This window comes from Equus quagga, chromosome 10, assembly GCF_021613505.1.
Source record: "Equus quagga isolate Etosha38 chromosome 10, UCLA_HA_Equagga_1.0, whole genome shotgun sequence".
NCBI classification, from domain to species: Eukaryota; Metazoa; Chordata; class Mammalia; order Perissodactyla; family Equidae; genus Equus; species Equus quagga.
This window is the reverse complement of record NC_060276.1, coordinates 84,668,917-84,693,322: the sequence shown is the minus strand read 5'-3', so window position 1 is coordinate 84,693,322 and position 24,406 is coordinate 84,668,917. Positions and strand designations below refer to the sequence as shown.

The window sequence follows — 24,406 nt, the reverse complement described above, 5'->3', positions numbered from 1 at the left end:
GCTTTTAATAATGCAAAAATACGTTAGGTTTTGGTAGGCAGAATAACAGACCCTCAAAGATGTCTATGCCCTAATCCCTAGAACCTATAAATATGTTAGGTTACATGGCAAAGGAAAATTAGGATTGCTAATCAGCTAACTTTAAAATAGGGACATTATCCTGGATTATCCGGGTGAGCCTGATGTAATCACAAGGACCCTTAAAAGTGGAAGAGGGAAGCAGAAGAGAAGAGTCAGAGAATGAGATGTGATGACAGAAGCAGGGTCAGAGAGATGCAGTGTTGCTGGCTTTGAAGATTGAGGAAGATGGCCAAGATCCAAGGAATGTGAGTGGCCTCTAAAAGATGGAAAAGGAAAGGAAATGCATTCTCTCCTAGAGCCTCCAGAAAGAAGTGCAGCCCTGCCAACATCTTGATTTTAGCCCCGTGATACCCATACCAGACTTCTGACCCACTGAACTGTAAGATAATAAATTTGTGTTTTAAGCCACTGAATTTGTGGTAACTTGATACTACAACAATAGAATACTAGTAAATGGATATTTTAGAGAAGCTCCCATTGATAATAGGATTTTAAATGTTTGAGTACACCATTTATCTGGAAAGTTTACATAAATGGAGCATCTCAATGATATCAGACAAATGAACTGCTACTCTAGGTAGATTAGTGCATTCAATAGGGAATGATTAGAGAATATATTACTTTTATTTTTGTTTAAATTTCTACATTCATTGTGTCTTTAAATTACATGTTACTTTTTGCTGGGAAGTGTTTTGTTATTGTTTTTGTTTGCATTTCAAAAGTGTTTGAATGTCTTAAGTTTTGCATCAAGGAGCCAGATGTAGCCCCCAAAATTTATATGATGGGAGGTTAACATTCTATTTAAAGAAATATTCCTCATTTTGCAATATATACAAATACTGAATGGTTATGTTGTACACCTGAAACTAATAGAGTGTTATATGTTAATTATGTCTCAATTTTTTAAAGAAAGAAATATTCATTTGACTTTAACAGTAGGCAAATAGAACGTTGATTAATGATTTTGATACTTGTACTAATCCTATTAGTTTTTAAAATAACGGCTTTATCAAGATATAATTTACATACCATACAGTTTGCCCATTTAAAGTGTACAATTTCATGATTCTTAATATATTCACTGATATGTGCAAACATCACTACAGAGCACTTGGAATAGCTTATCTCACTGCCTTCTGACTTCCATTGTTTCTGATGAGAAGTCAGCTGTTAATCCTATTGGAGTTCCCTTATAAGTGAGGAGTCTTGCCCTTGCTTCTTTCAAGATTTTCTCCTTATCTGGCTTTCAGCAGTTTTACCATGATGTATCTGTAGATCTCTTTGCAGATGATAGTAGTGGTAGTATAAACTACTTGGAGTTTGTTGAGTTTCCTGGATGTGCAAATTAATGTTTTTCAGTAAATTTGGAAATTTTTTAGTCAATTTTGTTTTGAATATTTTTTCTCTTTGCTTTCCTTTCCTTCTGGTACTCCCATTACATATGTGTTGGTGCACTTAATGGTGTCCCACGTTTCTCTGAGCTGTTCTTCATTTTTCTTCATCTTCTTTTCCTCTGTTCTTTGACTTGTAATCTCTACTGATCTATTTCAAGTTCACTAATTCTTTCTTCTGCCAGTTCAGATCTCCTCTTGAGCCCTTTTAGTGAATTTTTCAGTTAGTTATTGTATTTTTCAATGTCAGAATTACGATTTGGTTCTTTTTTATACTTTCTATCTCTTTAGTGATATTCTTACCTTCCTTTACTTTAATCATGGTTTTCTTTATTTGAACATGTTTATATGGCTAGTTTGAAGTCTTTGCCTGTTAAATATGATATCTGGTTGCTCTCACAGACGGTTTCTGTTGCATGCTTTTTTGCTAGTGTATAGGTCATACTTTCCTGTTTCTTTGCATATCTCATAAATTTTTGTTGGAAACTGGATATTTTAGATAATATAATGTAGCAACTCTGGGTACTGGCAGCAGCCCCCCTCCCACCATCAGGGATCTTTATTGTTTACTTCTTTAGTGACTGACTGGATTATTTGAAGTCTATTTACTCCCCAGAGTTTTCCCTACAGCGTAAAGTCTTGATGTTGCTTCTTAGAGGTGCAGCCTTTGGTATGCCCCGTAGTCACTCTAGGGTGACAGTGGTTTTGGCAGGGTTCCTTTTGACTTTTTCCCTGACCACACCCAGCTGTTATATTCCACTAATTGCTGGCTGATTGCTCTGTTGGTTTTAATAGTGCCTTGGGGCATAAATTGCTCCACAAACTGATCCGGTCAAATTAGGGCTCCCTTGATGGGCTAATTCCTTAGATCAGTATTTGAGGTTTCTTCTGACCCCAGGATGGTTCCTCTCAGCTGTCTCTGTCCCTTGTTCTCTCCAGCATGCTAGCCAGCCTAGGCTTGAACTTCTTCACACTCGGTTGGGAATGAGGTCAGTTCCATTGTAGGGAGATTTGGAGCCCTCTATTCTATGGCCTGCTTCTCCCCCGTAGGCAAAATCTCTGAACCACAGCTCTGGTGTAGTGGGTAGGGACAATGATGTGCTTCTCTCTGAGTGGCAGCCCCAGGTATCCTAGGTTTGCATCTCTTGGTGTAGAACCCCTTCTCCGCGAGCTGGAGCCAGAGCAGCTGGGGCCTCAGTATTCTTGGTAGCACCACACCCAAGGCATAGCCTCCATCCCAGGAGTAGGGGCCAACTGGAAGGAAGGAGCCCCTACCTGTCAGCCACAGTTGTCTGGAACTTAGCCTCAGAAACAGGTAGCTGAGGGCAGGATGAGAAATGCTGACATCCTGCTCCTCCCAGGAAGAAAGCCTTGCAACTGGGAGCTGGGCAAGAGGGAGCTCTGTGTTCTTGGCTGCTCCAATCTGGTGTGAGATCTGTGCTGGGAGATGGAGGGAGAGGGTCTAGGTCCAAATACCACAAACTCTTTATTTACTGAGTTTTAGTAGATTTCCTTTAATAAATGCTTCTTCATTTGCTCTATGACCTTAGGACCATTTCCAGAGATTTTAAATAGTGGGTTTTAATAATTTCCATCAGTTTCCCTGGGGAGTGGGTCCACAAAGTTCTTCACACTGTCATGCCAGAAATGGAAGTCTCTCTATTAACTTTTTAACATACAGTTTTGTTTCTGTTACTCCTAATGGCTCACAGTGCCCTTGTACTTGGATTTCTTTCTCCTTGGTAGATTATGAGTGATTTGAAGGCAGTAGCCCTAACCTTCACTCCTTGTGGGATCATGATTGCCCCAAGTGGCATTTTGTGTACTGTGGCACATAAAAGAATGTCAGTTACTGTCTTTTCTAGTTTACATTTTCATCACTTCCTTTGTGACTTGAAGTGTCTAACTGTGTCTTCCTTTTTTCCTACACTCCACTGCTGGTGTGTTCCCAGAAAGATGGTGCTGCTTTTCTGTCATTGGCCACACACACAGGGAAGGACACTTAAACCATTAGAAGTTTTAGTCAAGAGCATTATGTATTTTTCACAATATAGGAGCTTTCTATAACATTTCTTGTGGTGTATCTATAGATATAATGTTAAATTAAGCTAATTGTTTGCAGGATGAAAGTGAGAAACGGCAGGTGGAAAAGCAGTGTGGCTGTGCTCTTAAAGATGGGACATGCCTGACTTATTCTTTCTTCAGCCAACCATGTCTCATATCTTTCAACCTTGTCCCTCGATAGCTCTGCCTTTGTGACGGCTTTTGCCTTTCCTTCTCCTCCCTTATTGAGGATCCTTGGCTGATGATGACCCCATGGCAGCCCCCCTTTGTTTGGTTGGACAGTGCTCATGAGGCCACATCTGAGGCTCCAGCCAATCCAGTACCATTCATCCTGTGCTGCTTGGTCTTCCTCCTAAGGCTAATATGTGGCCTCAGCCAATCTTTGACACCCTCTGTGTTGGAAAGTTTGATAGTCCTCTTCTCCCATCACTCTAGGTCATTTGAGAATATTCTTGACAGAAATCATTTGATTTATGTGATTTGCCGCTGCTGCTTCTTGGGATCTGTAGGACAGTTTGACTGCCCTCTGGGATGGGTGTGTATGTGTTTGATTGTTTTATTCAGTGTTGTTCTTTTTCCCAGGATGCTCCAGGATGAAACGCCATAGAACTCTCAGCAGCGGTGACAGTTCAGACGAGAGTGAGTAGAACCAGCCAACAGCTGGTAACCTCTGTATCTATACTCCTTGAAGATTTCTTCTTTGACTTAAGGACAAGCTTTTTCATGATTCCTTAAATGGTTAAAAAATAATGTTTCTAGGAAGGAAGCTTGGGGTGCTATTTTTCTTATTCATTTAAATTTCATTAGAAATAGGTAAGTTAGGTGAGAAAATTGGTTTTGTGTGGCTATAACATTTTGTTTTTCACTTTTCATTGACCAAACCAACAAAAGCCAAATCTGATAATGATTTAACAGTGCTTTTCTAGAAAGGAAGAAAAGTATGAGAGCAAAAATTGTAGGCCCTACAATCCTAATTGTAGCTCGGGTACTAAATGTTTGACTACATGAATCATCATTTGTAAAAGGCAACAACTTTATTAACAGTAGCATTTGGGGAAGTGCTGAAGGATGCACAGATTACTTGTTCCACATTTTTCGTTTTTCCGGTTGCTTTTGCAGATCCATTTTCTCCAGGTGGAACATGAATTGTATTATTCTAAAATGTTATGAGGTATGATTATACCAAATCAAATCTCCTCAGCATTAGCATTGTTGGCGCTTTTGTATGCTGGCAGGTCACATATAAATGTTGTTAAACTCCATTATGAGGTTTTCTTGGGTGCAGTTTAACTGTTTTCTTCAGTGGTATGAGATCACTGTGCTCTTCTCCATCATATCTTTCACATTCTCTTGGATGACAGTTATATTAGTGAGTAATCAGTCTCAGTATTTTTTTTCTAATTAGCTTTTGCAGGTCCTTCTACTTCCTTTGCTTCTGGGTCACTGTATAGGAGGAGCAAGTCAAAAATTCCAAATGAACGCAAGAAACCGGCTGAGGTAAGATCAAATATTCAGTTTTTAGACTTAAAAAATGGATAGATAGCTGCCTCCTGCCTACATAGTTATAATACTCAGATCTTGGAGATGTGAGGAGTTAACTGTGTGCCAGTGGATATGCTTGTTTTCTGATGAACCTTTGTTTTTCCATTTTCTTTTCCCTTTGGGAAAACAGTAATCTTCACACTGTGATTTTATTTTGGTGAGGATACTTAAGTGCCTGGCTTTAGAATATAAAGCCTCCCCTAGCCAAGAAATCAAAGGGAGCCAGACTTTGGGAATTGAGGACTCAAAGATCTAGCCCATGATTGGAAAGAGCTAAGTTGGCAGGTAAGAGGCAGTGCAGGAAGGGATAGATGAGGATGTTACAGATGAAGAAGGGAAGGACTGTGTTGGAGATCTGGGCTGTGGGCTGTGATGGGTCCTCACAGTCTTCAGAGCACTGACAGCCCAGGAAGAACAAGGCACTCCTTGTGAGGCTGGTCATCTTCTGCCCCCAGGGCAGCAAAGTGCTAGGGTTGCACTTCATAATCGTTTAATGTGTCCCACAGACTTTCCTCTGTGACAATTAAATGATGCGAAACTGACCTTGTGTATCTTCACTTCTACTATGAGTAGAGTTCCTTGGCTGCAAAGAAAAAGAATGTATTAGTTAACTATTACTGCATTACACATCATCACAAAATTAATGGCTTAAAGCAGCGCACATTTATTATCTCAGTTTCTGTGAGTCAGGAGTCTGGGCACAGCATGACCAGGTTCTCTGTTCAGGGTCTTTCAAGGCTGTAGTCAGTGTGCTGGCTGGGTTATGTTCTCATCTGGAGGTTCTAGCAGAGAAGAATTCTCTTCCAAGCTCATCTGGGTTGTTGGCAGAATTCATCTTGTAGCTGGAAGACTGAGGTCCGTATTTTTTTGCTGGCTTATGGTGGAGGACCAGTCTCCAGTCCTAGATGTTGCTTGTAGTTCCTTGCCGTGTGGCTTTCTCCATAGATCCTCTCAAAACATGGCAGCTTACTTTTTCAAAGCCAGCAAGGGGAGAGTCTTTTCTCCAGTCTGCTGAGACTGAGTCTTATATAACATAACATAATCATGGGAATGACATCGCACCACATCTGCCACGTAACATAACCTAATCAAGAAGTAGCATCCCATCACGTTTGCCATATTCTGTTGGTTAGAAGCAAGTCACAGGTTCCACCTGCTCTCACTCATGGAGGACATTGCTTTAGGCTGTCAGCCAGAGACAGTATTTCTCCCTTTCTCAGAGGTCATTTTTCATTGCCATCTATTGGCAGGGATCTTTCCAGGCACAGTAGAATATCAGAGTGTATTTATGTGTGTCTGTCTCATGCAGAAAAACTTAGGGAGTAAAATCCGTGTAAACAAGAACAGAACAAATTTCCCACCTATCCAGAGGAGGCTTTGACTACGGAATGATAAGAAAGAAACTTTGCTAATACCATTTAGGACAGCTGGTCCTAGAAGATAAAGTGACTCAAGAGCTTTGGGTCTTAAGGCCTGCTGCCTCCAGGTTAGTGAGAATAGCAATCTTTTGTTGCAAAGGATAGGCGATGTGGGCTACTGGCGGCAAATTTGTTTGTTTATACTTCACATTCTGTTCTGTAATATCAGATTCTCTCTTTTGACAAAACTAGACTTGGCATTAGAAGAGATTGGTACAATGTCTTGTTTTGCTGGCTTATTTCACCTCTCTGAAGTAATTTGTCATCGTAACATGGACATTATCACACTTATCATTCATAACTACCATTTATTGAAATTTTTTGTGCCAAGAGCTTTATATTAGATAATCTTGATTGTTTCCCCAAACTAAGCAATTATAAGAATCTCCTTGGGGCCAGCCTGGTGGCGCAGCGGTTAAGTTTGCACATTCCGCTTCTCAACGGCCCGGGGTTTGCTGAGTCAGATCCAGGGTGTGGACATGGCACTGCTTGGCACGCCATGCTGTGGTAGGCGTCCCACATATAAAGTAGAGGAAGATGGGCACAGACATTAGATCAGGGCCAGGCTTCCTCAGCAAAAAGAGGAGGACTGGCAGTAGTTAGCTCAGGGCTAATCTTCCTCAAAAAAAAAAAAAAAATCGCCTTGGATGCTTCTTTCATTTTAAACATTTATCTAATAACTTATTTATATCAGTATAGACTCCTGTATATTTATTTTGTACATTGGGTTATATTCCAATACTATATAATTTATCATGTTGCTTAAATTGTTCCATAAATCAGTCAAATCATCTTATTGTTTCTCTCTTTTCAGTTTCATTGATTTCTCCTCTTATTTTTGTTATTGTTGCTTTAGGTTTATTTTGTTCTTTTTCTAAATTCTTGAGGTGGGTGCTTAGGCTGTTTGAGATTTTTCCTCTTTTCTAATATGAGAATTTTAGTGCTATAAATTTCCCTTTAAACACTACTTTAGCTTCATCCTATTAATTTTGATATGTTTATTTTCATTTTCATCCAATTCAGTATATTTTTTATTTCCCTTGAGACTTCCTCTTTGACCCATGGATTGTTTAGAAGCGTATTGTTTAGTTTCCAAGCATTTGGAGACTTTCCTGCTATCCTTCTGTTATTGGTTTCTCTTTTGAGTCCATTTTTGTCAGAGAATGTAGTCTTATGATTTCAGTTCTTTTAGATTAGTCCAGGTGTGTTTTATGGCCCAGGATATGATTTATCTTGGGTGAATGTTTCATGGGCATTTGAAAAGAATGTGTATTCTGTTGTTATTGGGTCCTGTTGGTTGATGGTATTCTTCTGTATCCTCACTGATTTTGTGCCTAGTAGTTTTATCACTTGTTCAGAGAGGGCTGTAGAAGTCTTCAGCTGTAATTGTGGATTTGTCTATTTCTCATCAGTTCTGTCAGTTTTGCTTTATGTATTTTGAAGCTCCATCGTTAGATGCATCCATATTTAGGATTGCTATGTCTTCTTGGTGAGTTTATCATCATGTAATATCCCTCTGTCTGTGGTAATTTTGTTTGCTCTGAAGTCTGCACTATCTAATATGAATATCATTTCTGGCTTGCTTTTGATTCATGTTTACATGGTATATTTTTTTCCATTCTTTTACTTTCGATCTGTATATATGATTATATTTGAAATGAGTTTCTTGTAGATATACAGTTGGGTCAATTTTTAATCCACTCTTTCAATCTTTATCTTAATTGACATATTGAAACCATTATATTTAATGTAAATTTTAGTATGATTTGGTTTGTTGGCCATTTTATTTCTTTTCTATTTGTTCTCTCTGTTTTTATGTTCCTCTGTTTTATTTTCTGTCTTCCTATGGATTACTTGAACTTTTTTTTATTTCCATGTTAATTTTTCTGTAGTGGTTTTGAGTGTATATCTTTGTGTAGATTTTCAGTGGCTGCTCTTGGGGAGCAAGCTTTAAAAAGGAGGACCATTTGGGGCTGGCCCCGTGGCTGAGTGGTTAAGTTCGCGTGCTCCGCTGCAGGGGCCCAGTGTTTCGTTGGTTTGAATTCTGGGCGCAGACATGGCACTGCTCATCAAACCATGCTGAGACAGCGTTCCACATGCCACAACTGGAAGGACCCACAACGAAGAATATACAACTATGTACCAGGAGGCTTTGGGGAGAAAAAGGAAAAAAATAAAATCTTTAAAAAAAAAAAAGGTGGACCATTTACAAATAGAACTTATTAGCCTACTGGTCTCTACATTTTAACACTTCAAGTGAAGTATAGAAACCTTACCACTATTTCGGTTTGTTTATCCATCCCCCCATCTTTATAATATAATTGTCTTAAATATTTTCTCTACATCCACTGAGAACTACGTTAGACAAGGTTATAATACTTGCTTCAACCATCAGACATAATTTACAAAACTCAAGAGGAGAAGGATAGTCTATTATAGTTACTCATATTTTCTCTCTCTTGTTCTTCCTTTATTCCTGATATTCCAACTTTCCTTTTGTTCATTTCCTTTCTGTTTGAAGAACTTCCTTTAGCCATTTTATTAGGGTAAGTCTGTTAGTGATAAATTCTCTTAATTTTCCTTCATTTCAGAATGTCTTGGTTTCACTTTCATTCCTGAAGGACATTTTCACTTGAGATAGAATTCTGGTTTGACACTACTTTTATTTCAGTACTTGAAAAATGTGCTACTTCCATCTGGCCTCCACGGTTTCTGATGAGAAATCTACTCTCATTCAAATAGTTGCTCTCCTGTAGGTAATCTGTCATCTCTTTTCCAGTTGCTTTCAAGATGTTTTTTTGTCTTTAGTTTTCCAAAGTTAGATTATGATGTGCCTGGGCATGGATTTCTTTTGGTTTATCCCATTTGAGATTTGATCAGCTTCTTTTTTTTTTTTTTAACTTCTTTATTGAAATACTACGTGCATAAAGTATGTGAAATATGCAAATCTTAATTTTATAGCCCAAATGATTTTTATATATATCATCATTACCCAAATCAAAATATAAATTTTCAGCATCCCCTAAGTTTTCCTTGTACCCCTCCCCAGTACCGACCCCCAGATGGAAATTTTTTTTTCTTTTCTTTTTTATTGCGGTAAGATTGGTTTATAACATTGTATAAATTTCAGGTGTACATCATTATATTTCTATTCCTGTGTAGATTACATCATGTTCACCATTCACGTTACCCCTTTTACCCTCCTCCCTCCCCACTTCCCCTCTGGTAACCAGCGATCCAATCTCTGTCTCTATGTGATTGTTTGTTGTTGTTTTTATCTTCTGTTTATGAGTGAGATCATACAGTATGTGACTTTCTCCCTCTGACTTCTTTCGCTTAGCATAATACCCTCAAGATCCATCCATGTCACAAATGGCCGGATTTCATCATTTCTTATGGCTGAGTAGTATTCCATTGTGTATATATACCACATATTCTTTATCCATTTGTCCCTTAGATGAGCACCTAGTTTGCTTCCAAGTCTTGGCTGTTGTGACTAATGCTGCAATGAACATAAAGGTGCATACATCTTTACGTGTTTGTGTTTTCATGTTCTTTGGATAAATACCCAGCAGTGGAATAGCTGGATTGTATGGTGGTTCTATTCTTAATTGGTTGAGGAATCTCCATACTGTTTTCCATAGTGGCTGCACCAGTTTGTGTTCCCACCAGTAGTGTATGAGAGTTCCCTTTTCTCTACATCCTCTCCCACACTTATTTCCTGTTTTATTAATTATAGCCATTCTGATGGGAGTGAGGTGATATCTCATTGTAGTTTTCATTTGCATTTCCCTGGTAGTTAATGATGTTGAACATCCTTTCATGTGCCTGTTGGCCATCTGTATATCTTCTTTGGAGAAATGTCTGTTCAGATCTTTTGCCCAATTTTTAAATTGGGTTGTTAGGTTTTTGGTGTTAAGATGTATGAGTTCTTTATATGTTTTGGATATTAACCCCTTATTAGATATATGGTTTGCAAATATCTTCTCCCAGTTGTTAGGTTATCTTTTCGTTTTATTAATGGTTTCCTTTGCTGTGCAGAAGCTTTTTAGTTTGATGTAATCCCATTGGTTTATTTTTTTTCTATTGTTTCCCTTGCCTGGACAGACATGGTACTTGAAAATATGCTGCTAAGACCCATATCGAAGAGTGTACTGCCTATGTTTTCTTCCAGAAGTTTCACAATTTCAAGTCTTACATTCAAGTCTTCAATCCATTTTAGTTAATGTTTGTGTATGCTGTAAGATAATGGTCCACTTTTATTCTTTTGCATATGGCTGTCCAGTTTTCCCAGCACCATTTATTTAGGAGACTTTCCTTTCTCCATTGTATGTTCTTGGCTCCCTTGTTGAAAATTAGCTGTCCATAGACATGTGGGTTTATTTCTGGGCTCTCAATTCTGTTCCACTGATCTATGTGTCTGTTTTTGTGCCAGTACCATGCTGTTTTGGTTACTATGGCTTTGTAGTATATTTTGAAATCAGGGAGTGTGATACCTCTAGCTTTGTTCTCTTTTCTCAGGATTCCTCTGGCTATTTGGGGTCTTTTGTTGTTCCATATAAATTTTAGGATTCTTTGTTCTGTTTCTGTAAAAAGTGTCATTGAAACTTCAATAGGAACTGCATTGAATCTGTAGATTGCTTTAGGAAGTGTGACTATTTTAACTATGTTAATGCTTCCAATCCAAGAACACAGAATATCTTTCCATTTCTTTGCGTCTTCTTCAGTTTCTTTTAAGGTTTTGTAGTTTTCAGTGTACAGATCTTTCACTTCTTTGGTTAAGTTTATTCCTAGGTATTTTATTCTTTTTTTTGCAATTGTAAATGGAATTGTATTCTTAATTTCTCTTTCTGTTACGTTATTGTTAGTGTATAGAAATGCAACTGATTTTTGTATGTTGATTTTGTATCTTGCAACTTTACCATATTAATTTTTTATTTCTAAAAGTTTTTAGTGGATTCTTTAGGGTTTTCTATATATAAAATCATGTCATCTGCAAGTAGTGACAGTTTTGCTTCTTCCTTTCCAATTTGGATCCCTTTTATTTCTTTTTCTTGCCTGATGGTTCTGGCTAGGACTTCCAATACTATGTTAAATAAGAGTGGTGAAAGTGGGCATCCTTGTCTGGTTCCTGTTCTTAGAGGGATAGCTTTCAGTTTTTCTCCATTGAGAATGATATTTGCTGTGGGTTTGTCATATATGGCCTTTATTATGTTGAGGTACTTTCCTTCTATACCCATTTTATTTAGAGTTTTTATCATAAATGGATACTGTATCTTGTCAAATGCTTTCTCTACATCTATTGAGATGATCATGTGATTTTTATTCTTCATTTTGTTAATGTGGTGTATCACGTTGATTGATTTGTGGTTGTTGAACCATCCCTGCATCCCTGGAGTAAATGCCACTTGATCATGGTGTATGATCTTTTTAATGTGTTGTTGTATTCGATTTGCTGGTATTTTGTTGAGGATTTTTGCATCGATGTTCATCAGTGATATTGGCCTGTAATTTTCATTTTTTGTGTTGTCCTTGTCGGGTTTTGGTATCAGGATAATGTTGGCTTCGTAGAATGAGTTAGGAAGCTTCCCCTCCTCTTCAATTTTTTTAAAGTGTTTGAGAAGGATAGGTATTAAGTCTTCTTTGAATGTTTGGTAGAATTCCCCAGGCAAGCCGTCTGGTCCTGGACTCTTATTTTTTGGGAGGTTTTTGGTCACTGTTTCGATCTCCTTACTGGTGATTGGTCTATTCAGATTCTCTATTTCTTCTTGATTCAGTTTTGGAAGATTGTATCATTCTAAGAATTTATCCATTTTGTCTAGATTATCCAATTGTTGGTGTATAGCTTTTCATAGTATTCTCTTAAATCTTTTGTATTTCTGAGAAGTCCATTGTAATTTCTCCTCTTTCATTTCTGATTTTATTTGAGCCTTCTCTCTTTTTTTCTTGGTGAGTCCAGCTAAAGGTTTGTCAATTTTGTTTATCTTTTCACAGAACCAGCTCTTGGTTTCATTGATTTTTTTTTCTGTTGTTTTTTTAGTCTCTATTTCATTTATTTCTGCTCTGATTTTTATTATTTCCTTCCTTCTACTGATTTTGGGCTTTGTTCTTTTTCCAGCTCCTTTAGATGCACTATTAGATTATTTGAGATTCTTGTTTGTTGAGGTAGGCCTGAATTGCTATAAACTTCCCTCTTAGAACTGCTTTTGCTGTATCCCATAAATTTTGCCATGTTGTATTTTCATTTTAATTTGTCTCCAGGTATTTTTTGATTTCTCCCTTGATTTCTTCATTGACCCAATTGTTGTTCAGCAGCATTTGTTTAATCTCAATATATTTGTGGCTTTTCTGATTTTCTTCGTGTAGTTGATTTCTAGTTTCAAACCTTTGTGGTCAGAAAAGATGCTTGGTATTATTTTAATCTTCTTAAATTTATTGAGACTTGTTTTGTGGCCTAATATGTGGTCAATTGTGGATAATGTTCCATGTACATTTGAAAAGAATGTGTGTTCTGTGGTTTTTGTGTTGAATGTTCTGTATATATCTACTAAGTCCATCTGGTCGTTTAAGGCTAATGTTTGCTTATTGATCTTCTGTTTGGATGATCTATCCATTGAAGTGAGTGTTAAAGTCCCCTACTATTATTGTGTTACTGTCTGTTTCTCCTTTTGTGTCTGTTAATAATTGCTTTATATATTTAGGTGCTCCTATGTTGGGTGCATAGATATTTACCAGTGTTAAATCCTCTTGTTGGATTGTTCCCTTTATTATTGTGTAGTGCCCTTCCTTGTCTCTTGTTACAGGGTTCTTTTTATCCAGTTTTCAGTTCTCTCTCAGGGGTAATTGTTCCCAGAGTAGTTGTAAATTGGTTGTGTTCGTTGCAGAAGGTGAGTTCAGAGTCCGCCTATACTGCCATCTTGACACCTCTCTGATCAGCTTCTTAAATCTAGGTTTATGTCTTCTGCCAAGCTTGGGAAATGTTCAGCCATTATTCAACTGTTTTTTTAACTCCACCTTTTTTCTCCTTCTTTTGAGACTTCAATTGCATGAATGTTAGATCTTTTGTGATTTTCCCACAGGTCCCTCTTCATTTTTTTTTCAGTATATATTCTTTCTGTTGGTCAGATTGGGTAACTTCTCTTGTTCACTGCTTCTTTGTTCTGCTAATTCCATTCTTCTGTTGAGCCTATCCCATGAGTTTGTTATTTCAGTTATTGTATTATTCCATTTCAAATTTTGCATTTGGTTATTCTTTATATCCTCTATTTCTTGCTAAAACTGTCAATTTATTTGTTTCAAAAGTGTTTGTAATTTCGGGGGCTGGCCCCGTGGCCGAGTGGTTAAGTTCGTGCGCTCCACTGCAGGCGGCCCAGTGTTTCATTGGTTCAAATCCTGGGCGTGGACATGGCACTGCTCATTAAACCACGCTGAGGCAGCGTCCCACATGCCACAACTAGAAGGACCCACAACGAAGAATATACAACTATGTACCGGGGGGCTTTGGGGAGAAAAAGGAAAAAAATAAAAAATCTTTAAAAAAAAAAGTGTTTGTAATTTCTTGCTGAAGCATTTTTATGATGGCTGCTTTAAAAATTCTTTTCAGATAATTCCAACATCAGTATCCTCTTGATGTTTTTGTCTATTGATTGTCTTTTCTCATTCTCGTTTCTTAATATGATGAGTGATTTTCTGTTGTATCCTGGACTTTTTTGGTATTATGTTATCAGACACTAAGTCTTATTTAAATCTGTTTTAGTAGGCCTCCATAATAACCAGGCCAGTGGGGAAGAGGGGCGCTGACTCTTTACCACCAGTTGCAGAATTCTTATGCTCCCCATTCTAGTTCTGTTATGTCTCTAGGAAGACAGTTCTGTTATCTCTCTGGAAAGGGGATGGGGTGTCTCATTACTACTTAGTGGGAGTGGAAATCCCCACCTTGTTGCCTCCACTGATAGCAGGGGGCGTGGAGGTGGTAAGGAGTACCATGTTACTGATGGCCAGAGGTGACACGCTCCAGGCTCCATACACAGTCTCTGCCAATACCACATTGAGGAGGAGGGTCACCTTGGTATTGTTGGGTGGGAATAGATGTCAGGGCCTCTCAGGTGATGTCCATTGATACCACAACAATCACCGTTTTGTAAAAAAATTTTAACATCTTTTTTGAAATATAATTCTCACACTGTATAGTTTATGTATTTAAAGTGTATAATTCAATGGGTTTTAGTATATTCAGAGTTGTGTAACCACTACTACGATTTAAATTTAGAACATTTTCATCACCCAGAAAGAAGCCCCCTACCCATTAGCAGTTACTCCCCAAACCCCCTAATCCCAGCCCCTGGCAACCACTAATCTGACTTCTGTCTCTGTGGATTTGCCTATTCTGGACATTTCATATAAATGGAACAATACACTATATGGCCTTTTGTGTCTGGCTTCTTTCACTTAGCATAATATTTTTAAGGTTCATCTGTGGTGTCGCATGTATCAGTACTTCATTTCATTTTATGACCAAATGGTATTCCATTGTATGGATATATCACATTTTGTTTATCCATTCGTTAGCTGATGGACATTTGAATTGTCTCCATTTTTGGAGTACCATAAATAATGCTGCAATGAACATTCATGTAGAAGTTTTTAGGTGGACATATGCTTTCAGTCGTCTTGAGTATACACCTAGGTATGGAATTGCTGGGTCATATGATAACTCTATTTAGCCATTTGAGGAAATGTCAGACTATTTTCTAAAGGGGCTTCATCATTTTACACTCCCACCAGCAGTGTATGAGGGTGTTTGAAATTTGTCATTGCTAGGGGCACCAGAGACTTTGAATTCCTCTGTGACCTTATTTTTGTCTCCTCTCTTGGCTTAGAGTCTCCCCTTTGTGCTTGTCCTCAGAGAGATTCTAGCTTTTGCAGCTCTCCCAGCTGTAAGCCACTGTTATCACTGGAGGCTTTAGCATGATGGTAGGGTATGGGGGAGGGGCACTGTTCTCTAATCTGATTATGTCCCAGTCTTTGGAGTGTGTAGTGGTCCTGTGTCTGGGAATGGGATAGGGGAGGTGGACTTCAAGGGTAGAGCTTTTTTGCCCCTGCCCCTATTCTCCTATCTGCCTGCAGCAAGGATCCTCTGGTGTTCTCATTCTGTGTCCTTGAGGTTCTCCCTCCTATAGATTAAGGCTTTTTTCCCCTTAGATAACACAGGGCGGCTGAGCCCGGGTGCTTTTCCCCTTCCCCCAACACTGGTGAGATTATACCAGTGCCCGCACTTGATATCCTTCCCCTGCAGAAGAAGCCTTTTATTCAGTAAGGGAGCCAGCGCACTGAGCACCAAAGGCCCAGATAGCACCACTGGGGGAGCTTTCTCCAGGTTTTCCCCCATCTTCCCTATGAGAGCCTAGTTGGGTTTCTGGAGAAAAAACTTATAAGAGAGTGGGACCCCCTCCATGATTATAGCCCCCAGGAACTTCATATTCTCATAGTGGTCCCCACTTGGCCCCCAACGATTCATCACAATTTCTAGTTTAATGTTCCTACTGTGGCTTCTGCCCCAGGTAAGCAAATGCTCCCATCCTGTGTCTCCCTTTGAGTTGGCCGTTTGTGCTGTGACTCATTTCTCTAATGAGTTCACAAAAAAATCATTAATTTACTGCCTGTCCTGCCTTTTTCTTGTAAGGATGGGAGTTTCTTTTTTCTGACTCTCTACAGATGAAATTTTATGTTTCTCCTGGGAGTTAGTCATTGAAATGCAATATAAATGATTGTTTTTGCTAGGGCTTAATTGGCTGCATTAATAGATACTTATTTTCTTTGATGTTTAGTGCTTCAGTAAGGTTCCTGTGCATGCTTCCCCCTGATTTATCCTCTAGAGAAGTTTCCTAGGGGTGTGTGAATCCTACATATGATTCAGGGGCTTTGGTACCTTCTGAAAATTGTATACAGACTTTTAAGGGTATGTTTTTACATGTATTTTTTTTCTGAGCTAGTAGCCTTCATCTGTTTCTCCAAAGGGCCCATGCTCTTAAAGATGTTTTTAAAAAGCTAATTACCCTAGAAAAAGCACATAGTACTGGATGATCAATTTGAATATATTAAAAAGTCTTCCATTCTTTCTCAAAAGCCTGAGTGTTTTCACCTAATATTAGTCTGACTTGTCTATAAAACATATCAACCTGTCTTTGGGTGGGGGGGAAGATTGGCCCTGAGCTAGCATCTCTTGCCAATCTTCCTCTCTTTGCTTGAGGAAGATTGTTGCTGAGCTAACATCTGTGTCAGTCATCCTCTACTTTATATATGGGACGCCACCACAGCATGGCTTGATGTGCAGTGTGTAGGTCCGTGCCCAGGATCCAAACCCGCGAACCCTGGGCCACCGAAGCAGAGCGTGTGAACTTAACCACTACGCCACTGGGCCAGCCCCCATATCAACCTGTTTTAAAGGATTGACTGCATATCATCTATAGGCCCAGAGTCTCATTTATTATGTCTGAGACTTTCATAGCAGCAGAGTGAAAGGTCATGTATTTTAACTCAGGAGAGAACACTGCAATACCCTCAAATAGAGCCTGTTTACATCATTTTACATGTATTTCTAACAATCTTCACTATTTGGTTTCCAACCCACAGCAGATAAAAAGCGCTAAACTTGAAAATGCACACTGCACAAAAAGGGACATTGAGGGATGGAAGAGAAATTTACAAAGCAAACCTCAGATGTCATCTCTTGTGTGAAAATTGCCCAGATCTTCAAGTCGGACTCAATTGCTCCCCCTCCTCCATTACCAAGATGCATACACCTCTGTTTGGTACAGGGTAGGGGGAATAATCAAACCTACCTAAGTAGCCCCAAAGTACATGGCTTTATGATAATTGATGTACCAGTTTATGTCAGCCCGTACCCATCAAAAATGTCCTGTTTATTCTTTATAAGAAACCTGAGAATTATTTTAAACTACTTAAAAATATTCACATGGTCTTTAAAGTTTTAAACTTAGAAATTGAATAAGCTTTGCTTCGTTGGAAAAATCAATGTGGGACACAATGTCTTGACAATACTAGGTACCTTTGTTATCATATAAGAACAAATTTATATTCTATGCTAGGTTTTCTCTGCTTTAAGTGGCTGATTCATCTAGATAACCCAAACATCTTTTCTTGCCTTAAGATTGTATAATTCTAAGAAAATTGCTTACAGTTAGTTCCATTTGATTAAATGTAGTTACCATATTTGCAGCTGTTGTTTTGTGCTTTTGGGGGTGACACATCTGTTTGTGGTCAGTTATGTATAGTTTCAGATTTAAGCGCTTATGAATCAAAACTGGTCAGTCTCTTTGCTTCATTTACATGGGCCAGACAGTGCTCCCCTTTGTGTCATACAGGAAGTAAATGTTTTGGCTTTTCGTCTAAAAAATATCACAAAAATGTTCAGACTAACTGTGCTTTAAGAAATTGCCCACTGAGAGATGTTAATGAGAGCAGTAAAAGCCAGAGCTGTCCATGAAGGGCATTTTCATTTTGTGGCTCTGGCAGGTTAAGCATTGATATTCTAATTGAATTCATAGTGAGGCCTCCTTTGTTTCTGCAAGCATCTGAGAGGCCAAGATGTGCATGCACTGTTGGACTTGGCATAGCTTCTGGGCTGTATGTTAGCCTGTGAATCCCCTCTTTGACCATAAATGAGCAGATATCTGGTAAGTACAAAGCCTTTTTGTTTCAGGATCTTTTGGGGAGACTAGTAGTGCATATAAAATAGGCACACAATTAAGAATTTGTAAAACTTCTCAACTTCATTACCTAGGTCAGTGTCAACATCCAAATCCCTCATTCAGAATCTTTACTTTAGCAACAAACGACCGTGTTTTATTTTGTGAAGTTTCTGCATTACCTCGTGGCCTATAGAATGTTGGTTAAAGTTCTTGATGGGGCTCTTGCCTCAGAACCCTGTCTTTGGGAGCCAAACCATGCACATTTTAGTTGAGCATGAACTCACGGTTCCTTTACCCCATTAACAATTACTTTATGGACTAGGTAGCAAAACTCAGCCGTACTTTTAAAAGCAGAAAGCAGTATATGGTTGAGACAGTAATGATAATAAAATAACTGCAGTGAAATTTGTTTAGCAATTGCCATGATCCTAATACCATGCCAAGCCCTTTACATAAATTCACCCATTTAATCCTTACAAACCCTATGAGGTGGTGTTGTTATCCTTATTTTACAGATGAGTAAACTGAGACACAGAGAATTTAGATAACTTGCTCCAAACTAGTAAGTGGTGAAATCAGTGGCCCAATCCAGGTAGTCTGTCCCTGGACCCATATTCCTTTCTCTAAAGATTTTTAATTTCATTTTTTTTCCTTTTTATCCCCAAAGCCCCCCGGTACATAGTTGTATGTTCTTCGTTGTGGGTCCTTCTAGTTGTGGCATGTGGGACGCTGCTTCAGCGTGGTTTGATGAGCAGTGCCATGTCCGCACCCAGGATTCGAACCAACAAAACACTGGGCCACCTGCAGCGGAGTGCGGGAACTTAACCACTTGGCCACGGGGCCAGCCCCTTTAATTTCATTTTTAACTATGTAAAATATTTTCCTGGTTCAAACATCAAACTATGAAATGAAATACAGAGAGATCCAGCTTTTGTCTCTCTCTTCTCCGTATTTTCTCCTCCCTCCGCAGAGTTAACCATTTTTTGGAAAAGTTTATGGTTTATCATTTTGTTTCTTTATGAAAATATATACAAATATATGTGTGTATGTATGTGCCACTATATGTGTATAAAACTCACACCTCAACCCAGGAAATGCTATAGCTATTTTGTTTGCCTGTATTTGATTTAAAAACCTAAAAAAAAAATGCCTTTTCTTTTCAGAAGCAGATTCATGAGACCAGTCTGGTAAATATATTTCATATCACTTTGCAGATATCTGCCTGAGTACTGAACTTACATTCCTAACCCCTCTTCAACATTTTATGTTCTGCCTCATGCCTGAGATGTTTGACTTCTACAGCAAGATAAGGCAGACTCTTGCACTCTGCCTTGAGTAAAAATGCTTCTTTAGAAACCTTGGATCTGATGCTATTTAATCTGGCTAGCTTGTAAAATTGAAATCAGGCTTATCATGTAAAGTCTGCTATTTTTCTCTAAAGGCGAAAGGGAAAATTATAATAGTCATTGGATTTAGCCTTCATTTGCTTAAGAAAAATAGGTATGAGTTGATTAGTGTTCCTGCAGTCCAAGATTTCCTAGACTTCACAGAGTGCCTGTTCCCTGGAGATTTGGTCTTTCTGAAGCCATGGACAAGGGCCAGATTTCATTGGCCTTGGCTTTTATATCTCTTTGTCTAGAGTCTTCAAGTTACTCTTCTGTTTGGTAAATACGTGTATTTGTTTCCTAGGGCTGCTGTAAGAAATTGCCACAAACTAAGTGGCTTAAAACAAGAGGAATTTATTTTCTCACAGTTCTGGAGGCCAGAAGTCCAAAATTGGCCAGGCTGTGCTACCTCCGGAAACTTTAAGGGGAGATTCTGTTCTTTGCCTCTTTCAGGTTCTGGTGGCTCTCAGCGTTTGTTGACTTGTGGATCAAGAGTCGATCACTCCAATCTCTGCCTCCATGGTCACACTGACTCCTCCTCTTCTGTATCAAATCTCCCTCTGCCTTTCTCTTGTAAAGACACTTATTGGATTTAGGGCCTACCCGGATATTCCAGGATGATCTCTTCATCTCAGAATCCTTAAATTATTTACATCTGCAAAGATACCTTTTCCAAATCTGGAAACATTCACAGGTCCAAGAAATTAAGACATGGACATATCTTTTGGGAGGGCCTCCATTCAACCCACTACAATATGTTTCCAAGCTACTTAGGGAACTATACAGAACAGATTTTCATAAGCAGTTATACCAAGTATTAAGATATGACTTATGCTATGTGATTAGATGGTGTAGTGGTATTAAGCCAAAAGCGTGATTTTGCAATCATTTGATTTATTTTGTGAAATGTATCACATGGAGAATAATAAAATATTTCAGGAGATTGAAAAATGTTTGACTCTAGTATTCTTTCCAGATCTAAGGTAGGGTTTCCCAGAGCACTGTCTTTCCTGAAGACAGTAGTTTAGCACCATTGTAAATTGCCACTGCCACTTAACCACTCGCTCATTAAAGGCACTCTAGTAATTTATAGAAATGGATTAGAGTGCTCAGCAAAATGGTGATTTAGTTTCTGCCTCTAGCCACCCAGAACACTGAGCTCTGTGCAAAACATGTTAAATGGATGTGTCTGTGATCCTCTCTTACCCTCTTATACAAAGTATTATGTAATAAATCACCAGTTTTTGTTTTCTGTAGACTTGGCTTTCTCACTGCACAGCACCCAATTAACTTTAATTGGCTAGGATTCTTGGTAGGAAAATCATTTTGTTGCCACTTGGCCACCAGCATATTTAAGGTTGGTTTCCTTCTCTACTGTGCTCAGGTCCCATTATTAATTATAAATCTCCCCTGAGTGAAACCAACAGGCATTTGCAGAGTTGTCCCTGCAAAGTAGCAAATGGAATGAGTCCTTATTCATTTAAATGGCATCATTTGATTGTGTGATAGTTCAGTTCTATTCTCTGTGAAATGTCAGTTTAAACAGAACTTCACCAGCTGAGAATTCCTTGCTTTATTGGATCATGCTCTATGCTGCCTCCTTTCATGTTACACATAACTTGGGTAGTGTTTGTCTTCAGGGAACCTTTATTAGCATTAAAGGCTAAAACGTTTGCTTAAATAGCATCTCTTTCTTTGATTTTCCAGAAATGTGGACACATTTATCTTCAGTCTACAAGTGGTTGATTTTTTTTTTTTCGGAATTAGAAATTAGTAGGTGAGGTATAGACCAATATACGTATGCTTTTATGTGAAAATGTATTCCCTCATTGCTTAGACATTAGTTAACTGGGCCTTCATCTCTGAAATCATTGCCAGGTTAGCTTAAGAACTCAGGGCATACTTTTTTTCTGTTGTTGAAAAGGCAGAATCACAAAGCTTAGGCTGCCACAGCAATGCAAGTCATGTTTCCAGGCTGGTGAGCACAGTTCTGTGCCCCTTAGTCCCCCAGGCACCCTTTCAACCAGAGGATAACAGTACATCAAATTTTAGATGGACCCCTGTCCCCGTATTGTCAGTACCTAATTGTGCTTAGGGTGTAGAAAATGGATTATGGGGAATCTCTTTGTTTCCACAAGTCCAAGTTGTAGCTGTACCCATATCATTATCCCCTACCTCTGGCCTTTGAGCTTTCCACGCAGTTAGGGCTTCCTTGCCGGGGGTAGGGTTAAGGCTTGCACAGCGAAGCCTCTTGGCTACCACAGTAAACATGTCATTCTTATCCTTCTCACCCCTGAGGAGTTCACTGAGAGCAATTAAAAACTGGTAAATCAGATAGTAAAAGGTTAAAAAAGAAAATGAGACTAAGGACATTTTTAAAAGATCTAAGTACAAAGATAGCAACTAAAATAAAACTACAAACCTTCTTAAATATGAAAAATATGTATAATTAAAAGAGCGAAAAGTATGCATGTGATAGAGAAAGAAACATAGGAAATATAACATCATTCATGTAGTTATAAAATATGACAGTTGAGACCAAATATAAGTCGTGCCAATAAATATGAAGGGACTTGACATCTGTTAAAAAAAAATTGGGGGCTCAAAAAACAAGACCCAACTATATGCTGTGTACAAGAGTATACCAAAAACACCTATTCAGAAAGGCTGAAAATAAAGAGATGGACAAAAGTATACCAGGAAAACAGAAACAAAAGCGTCAGGAGTAGTGATCCTGATATCAGGTAAAGTAGAAATCAAGCCCCCCAAACAAAGAAGGAGACTTTTTAATGCTAAAAGCTATAATTCACCATGAAGATATGGTACTTACGAATACTCATACACTCAATAACACAGCAACCACCTTTATGGAACAAAAACTATAGGAGATGCAAGGAGACATAAACACACTAATCATAGGAGTCTTTGAAGCACATGTCTCAGTATCAGATTAAGTGAACAAAAAAATAAGTGAGATGTTAGAAGATCTAAACAACATAAGCCGTAAGGTACATCTGATGAATATATATCAAACTCTACACCTTGTTATTAGAGATAATAGAGAACACACCTTCTCAAATGCATGTGGTACATGCACAAAATATGATCAAATATTAAGTCACAAAGAAAACATCAGTAATTTCTGTTAAGTAGAAGTACTATAAACAAGACTGATCACAGTGCAATAAACTCAGAAATTACTAACAAAAATAGATCCTTCCCTACGGAAATTTTAAAATCATCTATTAAACAACTCTTGAGTGAAAAGAGGAAATACAAACTGAAATTATAGATTTTTTTTTTTTTTTTATTAATGTTATGATGGATTACAAGCTTGTGAAATTTCAGTTGTACATTTTTGTTAGTCATGTTGTGGGTACACCTCTTCCCCCTCCGTACCCTCCCCCCACCCCCCCTTTTCCCTGGTAACCCCCGATCGGATCTCCTTCTCAATATACTAATTTCCACCTATGAGTGGAGTCATATAGAGTTCGTCTTTCTCTGACTGACTTATTTCGCTTAACATAATGCCCTCGAGGTCCATCCACATTGTTGTGAATGGGCCAATTTCGTCTTTTTTTATGGCTGAGTAGTATTCCATTGTGTATATATACCACATCTTCTTTATCCAATCATCAGTTTCTGGGCATGTAGGCTGGTTCCACGTCTTGGCTATTGTAAATAATGCTGCGATGAACATAGGGGTGCAACGGACTCTTGAGATATCTGATATCAGGTTCTTAGGATAGATACCCAGTAATGGGATGGCTGGGTCATAGGGTATTTCTATTTTTAACTTTTTGAGAAATCTCCATACTGTTTTCCATAGTGGCTGTACCAGTTTGCATTCCCACCAACAGTGTATGAGGGTTCCTCTTTCTCCACAACCTCTCCAACATTTGTCGTTCTTGGTTTTGGACGTTTTTGCCAATCTAACGGGGGTAAGGTGATATCTTAGTGTAGTTTTGATTTGCATTTCCCTGATGATTAGCGATGATGAACATCTTTTCATGTGTCTATTGGCCATATTCATATCTTCTTTTGAGAAATGTCTGTTCATGTCCTCTGCCCATTTTTTTGATCGGGTTGTTTGTTTTTTTGTTGTTAAGCAGTGTGAGTTCTTTGTATATTATGGAGATTAACCCTTTGTCGGATAAGTGGCTTGTAAATATTTTTTCCCAATTAGTGAGCTGTTTTTTTGTTTCAATTCTGTTTTCCTTTGCCTTGAAGAAGCTCTTTAGTCTGATGAAGTCCCATTTGTTTATTCTTTCTATTGTTTCCCTCAACTGAGGAGTTACAGTGTCCGAAAAGATTCTTTTGAAACTGATGTCAAAGAGTGTACTGCCTATATTCTCTTCCAAAAGACTTATTGTCTCAGGCCTAATCTTTAGGTCTTTGATCCATTTTGAGTTTATTTTGGTGTGTGGTGAAAAAGAATGGTCGATTTTCAATCTTTTGCATGTGGCTGTCCAGTTTTCCCAGCACCATTTGTTGAAGAGACTTTCTTTTCTCCATTGTAGGCCCTCTGCTCCTTTGTCGAAGATTAGCTGTCCATAGATGTGTGGTTTTATCTCTGGGCTTTCAATTCTGTTCCATTGATCTGTGGACCTGTTTTTGTACCAGTACCATGCTGTTTTGATCACTGTAGCTTTGTAGTATGTTTTGAAATCGGGGATTGTGATTCCGCCGGCTTTGTTTTTCTTGCTCAAGATTGCTTTAGCAATTCGTGGTCTTTTGTTCCCCCATATGAATTTTAGGATTGTTTGTTCAATTTCTGTGAAGAATGTTCTTGGGATTCTGATTGGGATAGCATT

The 24,406-nt window shown here is 38.5% G+C and overlaps 1 protein-coding gene across 6 annotated transcripts in view; it reads left to right on the top strand.

The window, feature by feature from the left end:
- The window catches only part of JADE3 (jade family PHD finger 3), a 136,056-nt gene that overhangs the window by 57,543 nt on the left and 54,107 nt on the right, over positions 1-24,406 (top strand). For all 6 annotated transcript variants that reach the window (XR_006890394.1, XR_006890395.1, XR_006890393.1 and 3 more), the window contains 2 exons: positions 4,119-4,175; positions 4,942-5,033. Coding sequence is in view for 3 of the 6 variants with exons in the window: in XM_046674070.1 (XP_046530026.1) it covers positions 4,130-4,175; positions 4,942-5,033 (138 nt within the window). In the remaining 3 variants the exon portion in view is untranslated. The remainder of the gene's footprint in view (positions 1-4,118; positions 4,176-4,941; positions 5,034-24,406) is intronic.